The sequence below is a fragment of the Setaria italica genome, chromosome I (genome assembly GCF_000263155.2).
Source record: "Setaria italica strain Yugu1 chromosome I, Setaria_italica_v2.0, whole genome shotgun sequence".
NCBI lineage: Eukaryota > Viridiplantae > Streptophyta > Magnoliopsida > Poales > Poaceae > Setaria > Setaria italica.
In genome coordinates this window covers 21,876,311-21,883,744 of record NC_028450.1, presented here as the reverse complement: position 1 = coordinate 21,883,744, position 7,434 = coordinate 21,876,311, and the positions used below count along the sequence as shown (strand labels likewise).

The window sequence follows — 7,434 nt, the reverse complement described above, 5'->3', positions numbered from 1 at the left end:
ACACGTGCAGGGAGGAGCGTCGCAAGCCGGATGCTAGATCCGCGAGTTGCACAGGCGAGGGCGTGGGAGGCGCGGCAGAAGTGTTTCGCAAAAGGTGTGTAAACCCTAGGGCGCCCCCACCCCTCTATTTATAGGGGTTCTGATGGGCCTCTGGATCCGAGGCCCATTAGTACTCCTAAACCTAATCCAACTCGGATCAAATCCGATTTGGGCTTCCAGCCCCTTAAGTGTGCGACCCTTTGGGTTCGGATACGTATAGACATGGCCCGAGTACTCCTACTCGGCCCAATAGTCGGTAGCGGCCTCTAGCAAGACGTGCCAACTCCTATACGCACACGAAGATCATATCAGACGAACCATCACAACATAATATACATGCTATTCCCTTTGCCTCACGATATTTGGTCTAGCTTCAAGCCGACCGCTCTTTCTCGATCCTGTGATTCGGAATCCCTTTGTAGGTTAACTCTTAACCGTACGTAGCATGGCCATGCATTTTCTGATCCGATCACTCGAGGGGCCCAGAGATATCACTCTCAATCAGAGAGGGGCAAATCCCATCTTGATTGACCATGTCTCATAGCATGCTTCTTGACAAACCCGAAAGCTACCTTTATAACTACCCTATTACGGCGTAGCGTTTGATAGCCCCTAAGTAGGTCAATCCACATCTAGAATACATGCGACAATCTCAGGTCTAAGGACAAAGCGTATATGTTGTTTAAAGAGAGAACTACTTCTCGTGTTGGGTCAGTCCTAACACATGTCTCCACATGTGTCCACATTATTAGTTCAACATCTCCATGTCCATGACTTGTGAAACATAGTCATCAACTAATACATGTGCTAATCTAATATTCATGTGTGTCCTCACATGAACTCCGACTAGGGACAACTTTAGAATAACCATACAAGTAAAGAGTTTCACATACAATTCACATAATTGCAAATCAATTCAAGTAGCCTTTAATGGATATTCAATGAACACAATATACAAATCATGGATACAAATGGAATATCATCATCTCTATGATTGCCTCTAGGGCATACCTCCAACAGTTCTTGCCATGCCGTGAGACTTGCTCTGCTTCTGTCTTGTCGGGAGGCAGCTTTTGCACCTTGATGTAGTTGATGAAGGGGGTTCTCCAATCTACGTCGATCATCATAACCTCCCAGTCGGGCGCATCATTTCCGTGATCGGTGATTTTAGATGGTGCTGGTTCCTGTATGGATGGCTTGTGTAGTTCATGGACGAAGACCCGAGCTAAGACTTGGCACAAGTTGACCCGAGTTTGGACAAGACGTCTATGGCTACGTTGTTGTCACAAGCCACGTGATGGAACTCCATACCAGAGACCTTTTCCTCCAGCTTGCGCACTTCAAGGTAGTACACATCCATGTTATCCTTGTGATGATCCCACTCATCATTGACTTGGTTGATGACCACGAGTGAGTCGCCATATACCAACAACCATTTGATTCCCAGTGATACTATCAGGCGGAGCCTGTGTAGTAGCGCTTCATACTCAGCTATATTGTTGGAGACCTCCCAGAACATTTGCAAGACATATTTGAGTTGTTCACCTTTAGGAGAGATTAGTAGTACTCCTGCACTAGCTCCCTCAAGCTTGAGTGATCCATCGAAGTACATGACCCAATGCTCTGGTCGTTCTGCCAGTGCGGGTACCTGATTTTCCCGTCACTCTACCTTGAAATCGACTAGTGCTTGCAACTTGATGGTAGTCCTTGGTTTGAAATCCAGGGACAAGGCTCCGAGTTCTACTGCCTACTTGGAGATTCTTCCTATTGCATCTCTATGTGGAGTATGTCTCCCAAGAGGAATGATAGAGATGTTGTGTTCCTATAAGTAGTGTCATAGCTTCCGTGAGGTGGGTAGTATTGCGTATAGCAACTTCTGTACTGGTGGGTATCTAGTTTTAGAGTCTAACAGCACCTCGTGTGATGAAGTAGACAGGCCTCTAAACTTTGTATACATGACCTGGTTCTGGTCTTTCGACCACGATCGCCGTGCTGATGATGTTAGTAGTCGCAGCGACATAGAGCAGCAAGTCTTTGTTGGGAGTAGGCGTTGTGAGGACCGGTAGCTTTGATAGGAAGTCCTTTAACTGTTGAAGGGCTTGTTCCACATCCTCGGTTTACTAGAACTTGTCCTGTCGCTTGAATAGTTTATAGAAGTGTAGCCCGTATTCTCCAAGTCTTGAGATAAATCTATTGAGGGCCGCCATGCACCCAGTCAGCTTCTGGACATCCTTGATGCACGATGGAGCGTGCAAGTTGGTGATGGCAACAATTTTCTCAGGATTAGCTTCAATTCCTCGATGGCTGATGATGAATCCGAATAGTTTTCTAGAGGGTACATCGAACACGCACTTTGTTGGGTTCAGTTTCCATCGGTATGCTCACAGGCTTGTGAAGGTTTCTTCTAGATCCGCAATGAAGTCATCATGATTTCTGGTCTTTATGACCACGTCATCCACGTACGCCTATACATTGTAGTGTAGAAGGTTCTTGAAGCACTCCTGGATGGCTCGTTGATACATGGTGCCTGCGTTCTTCAACCCAAAGGACATCGTAGTATAGCAGAAGGCTCCATAAGGGGTGATGAACATGGTCTTGATCTGGTCTTCTTCCTAAGTGCTATCTGGTGATACCCGAGTAGCAGTCGAGGAAGGAGAGTAGAGCACACCCAGCCATCGAGTCGATGACTAGATCAATTCTAGGGAGCTCGAAGGGATCCTTTGGACAATGCTTGTTTAGGTCTGTGTAGTTGACATACATCCTTCACTCGTTGTTGTTCTTCTTCTACACCAAGACAGGGTTAGCCAACCACTCTGAATCAAGGAATTCTTTTATGAAGCCAGCCACGAGTAGTTTGGCTAATTCTTTTTTGATGGATTCTCTTCTTTCTTGGGAGAACCGGCGTAGTCGTTGTCGCTTGGGTGTAGCTTTGGGATCCACATTCAGTGAGTGCTCGATCAACTCCCTAGGCACCCCTGGCATATCTGATGGCTCCCATGCGAAGATGTCCCGGTTCGTGTGGAGGAAGCTAATGTGCTCCTATTTGGGATCTAGCCCTGCGCCAATTAGAGCTGTCTTGGAGCTGTTGCCGGTCTCGAGGTCAATGGTTTTGTGATTAACCTCTCCTACCGGCTTGACCTTGGTTGCCCCTGACTTCTTCTCTTGGATTTCGAACTCTGTTGGGGACAATTTCTTGGAGGCGGCGAAGACTTGCATCATGGAGTTTGGCACTTGGGTAGTCACTGCCAGCTCCACAACTTCTATATCATAGTCGTATGATCTCTTCAAGTCTCTACGCAGGTAAAATACTCCCTTGGGTCCCGACATTTTGAGTACTAGGTATACGTAATGTGGGATGGCCATGAATTTGACCAGTGCTGGTCTTCTGAGGATGGTGTGGTACAAAGTCTCGAAGTCAGCCACCTCGAACCGGATGTACTCGGTCCGGTAATAATCCTTGGTCCTAAATGTAACTGGAAAAAGCACGTAATCAACGGGTACAACCACGTTACCCGGGACAATCCCGTAGAACGAAGAGTTCGTCAGGGTGAGCATATCTATCACGTCAAGGCCCATCTTCCTCATAGTCTTGGTGAAGAGCACGTTGAGGCCACTGCCATCGTCGATTAGTACTTTTGTAGGTGAGAGCCTGCGACATCTGGATCTAGGATGAGAGGATAGCGTCCAGGGTTGGAGAAGCTAGTCCACTATTCTTTTCTTGAAAAGGTGATTGGCACATCAGACCACTTAAGGAAAGTAGGTGTTGCTAGCTCAATGGACATGATTTCTTGAAGGGTTAACTTTTGGGACCGCCTGGTAGCAGTACCCGGAATGCCACCGAATATGATGTTGATAGTGTTGGACGGGTTCTAGAATTTCCCATTATTGTCCTTGTCTCCGTATTCTTTAGCATTTCCCTTGTCTTTAGCTCCAGAAGATTTCGGCAGATCTTTGATGATTCTACGAAGGCTTTTGCAGTCCATCAAAGAAAGTTTGGAGTTTGAGTGCCATGGGCACTGCTTTTTCAGGAGCTCCTTGAAAGGAGTCCTCTCTTGGTTTGCACCGCTCTTCTTGGAGGACTAGGACATTACCACTGCAGTATTGTCTGGCTTCCTTTTGCGGTTTTGACCACCCGAGTAGTCGCCTCGGTTGTCGTTGGGGTGATCGTTGTGATTCTTACCGTTACCTTGGTCGTTGCTCTGGTTGTTGTTCTAGCCTCTATTGCGACTAGATTCAAACCGCTCAATCTCCTTGTCTTCTTCATCTGCCTAGGATTGGATCATGCTCTTGAGAGACTTGATATCCTCTAGGCATCTTCTGCCAAAGTCTTGAAACATTTGACGGTCATAGAGACTGTTCTAGAAGCATTCTATGGCGTCCTTCTCTGTAATGTCCACGATAGTGGCCTTCTTGTCAAAGAAACGATGTAGGTAACTATGCAGGGTTTCGCTTGTTGCTGTTTGACTTGCAACAAGCTGATCTTGTTACCAGAACATTGCATTGCTCTAGCAAAGTTATTTGTGAACGTTGTCTTCAGCTGACTCCATGTATCGATGGAGTTCCTCCTTAGAGACTCGAGCCAAGTGAGTGGCTCTGCCTCCATGAGATGGGGAAGTAGATGACCTTGGTGTCGTCATTTCCTCTCGCTGCATGGACCGCTAGTGAGTAGCACCTTAGCCATTGGACTAGGTCCTGGTTGCTGTCATATTTGTTGATAGTCGGAAGTTTAAACTTGTTGGGTAGAATTGTCTTGCGTACTCAGCTTGGAAAGGCGGGGAACCCGTCAGTGTCTTCTCCCAAGTAGTCGACTTCTGGATCGTGTTCGTGGGGTCATCCTTCCATGATGTCACGCGCGTCGCGATTCTGGTGAATCTTCTAGCAAAGGTCACGAGGTTGCTCAGGTTTTGGGTAGGGACAATGGGGTCCAAGGCCTCCTGAGTGTCCTGCCCGACTACCTTCTGCCCTATGTTGACTTGCCTTGGGTTGCTCAATCCTGGCAACCTCATTTCTGGCGGCTTCGTTGCGACTTGGATGCCTGCCGCTACTGCCATGATGGGAGGAGGTGCGTCGGACTGAGTTGATCGGGCTCTGTCGATCGAGTAGTTTGTATGCATGCTCTGCCAAGAAAGCTAGTTGCCTGGTGTACTTGTCTTGCGCCATCGCCCGAGTGAGCAGGTCAATGGAGGCTATGGTGGCGAGAGGAGTGTTATGTTCACGCATTGAAACTATTTCGAACGCTTGATCTAGGTTCATGATGGGTAGATCATTTGCCAGGTGGCATCGACTTTCTACTCGCTTCGCGTTTCTTGCTTGTCGACACACCCTTTGATCTTCTGTCTCTTCCTCTTGGACATTGGTAGAGAGTTCGTCCGCCGACGCATCATCAGGGTGATGCTCATATCGCGGGTTCCTTTTTGGTTGTTCCGCTCTATCGTTGTTGGCTCTTTGAGGAGTGATAATGGCGAGTAGTTCTCGCTCTTGGGAGAAACTACTCAAGCTTGATATGATGATCTCCGTAGAGCCGTCTTTTTCGTAGGTAGGAGACAGAGGTGTTCCATCTTGGTATGGGAGGTTGTCAAGGTACGCGATGAAGAGTGACTCGTCATCCCTGGCGAGGGCAAATGGTTTCATGTTGGGCCAGTAGATGAATCTGCCTTGTGGAGTAGATGTGATACTAGGCCCTGCTACAGACCTGATAAGGGAATCTCCCCATCCAGATCCGAGTAGTAGTCGAAGTCCTCGATCGAATTCAAGTTGGATTGGCACTGGACAAGGAAGCTTGGTAGACGGTGCTTGCGTTTCGAAGTCTCAAAAGGAACGGACTTGTGTTGTAGACCAATTCGCACGGTGGCTCGAGTGCTAGCTCGTGGGAACCAGTCCGACTGATGGCCCATGGACTAGTGGCAGGGGCATGAGATGTTGCGGCCCAAGCCACAAGGGGAGACGAAGGAGAATGTACGTGAGTTCGAGAGAGACACCAGCGACCAAGGATTTAAGCAGGTGTTTCACTCCTTGCGAAAGCGAGGTGGGACTAAAATGCAAAGCGTTCCCCGCACAACCGCCGCCTACCTCAGTGGGCCGAATCTCCAAAATGGCCCAGGCCGCATAGGACGCGACGCGCTGATGAGGAGGCGCATTCCTCGTTTGCACTTTCTTCTATGCGGTTGACATGCGGGTCCCACCTATCGGCGCCCGGATCTCGAAAAAGTTCTTCGTCAGTTCTTCATGGATCTTCTTAGTTTGTATTTTGATCTCGAAAAACACGTATATATTTCTCATTTGTTTTCCAAATATGGTGGCTCCTTTTTCTAACTTTGTAGAAAAAGTTTATCTATCTCATGGAATCCATTGCATCATGTTTCTCGAGTTTGTTTTTGTACCTTATTCAAAAAATATCTTAGCATTTCATACAATAATTTCTAACACTCCAATGAACTTGCATTTGGCAATGAGCTTTTGTGGCTAGGCACACCTCACACACATCAGCTATAGAAATTTATGATGGAATGTTTAGAAGGACCAACACTTTGACACATTCCACTCGCCTTGAATTTGACGTGAAGGACCATATGACATCGGTCATGTAGTCACCTTCCAACCACATTCATGAACAAATTAACTCCATAATTTTAAAAAAATGTACTCCCAACCTTGTGGGCAACCACCTTGCCATTTGTCTTCTTCTTGATGACATAGGTGTTGCTCTTGCTCTTGTTCTTGCTGTTGGAATTTGTGTGGATGAGGGAGCTCTTCATGGTGAAGTTCATCTTCTTCTTCTCATCTTTTCTCATCTTCTTGACTTGAGGGCATTGATAGGACTTATGGTCTTTCTGATGACATTTGAACCAAATCATAGTTGCTCCCTTCACAAGGTCCTTCACATAGGAATTGCACAAAGGATACATGTTTCATTTTGTTCCAAGGAATCTTTAGTTTCATTTTCAATGCTCTCAAGTTTTGATTTGAGCTCTTCAGGCTCCTTGTTAAGCAAGTTGAATTTGTAGAACAAATTATCATAATTTGTTACAAGGGTAGCATTAAGATCATTGAGAGCATCGAGTTGTTTTAGTTATTTAGTTTGTTTCATAAGGATTCCATGTTGCTCATGAATTACTTCAAGAAGATCATCAATGGAAGGGGACTCGGATTCATCATCACTTACATCGCTCTCCATACCTCGGGCCATTAGGAAAAAGTGTGACGATGATGATGAGGGGCCTTGCTTGTTGAAGCGAGTGCTGAAGTTCTTGCTTAATTCATCACTTGAGCTACAAGAACTTGATTCCCCACCGCTTATCCACTCACGGACAATGCCAGGTGCCTCATGCTTGGGCTTCCTCTCCTTGTCCACCTTCTTCTTCTTGTACTTGATCTTCTCAACCTTCATTTATTTAT

General features: G+C 46.7%; 1 protein-coding gene across 1 annotated transcript in view; it reads right to left on the bottom strand.

Annotated features, from left to right (window-relative positions):
- LOC101783016 overlaps positions 1-7,426 on the bottom strand; it is a 27,856-nt gene extending 20,430 nt beyond the window's left edge. The window contains exons 1-2 of the mRNA XM_014804947.2: positions 7,154-7,426; positions 6,690-6,869 (exon numbers count right to left, since the gene is read on the bottom strand). Coding sequence (XP_014660433.1) covers positions 6,690-6,869; positions 7,154-7,426 — 453 coding nt within the window. The remainder of the gene's footprint in view (positions 1-6,689; positions 6,870-7,153) is intronic.
- Positions 7,427-7,434: the final 8 nt, after the last annotated feature.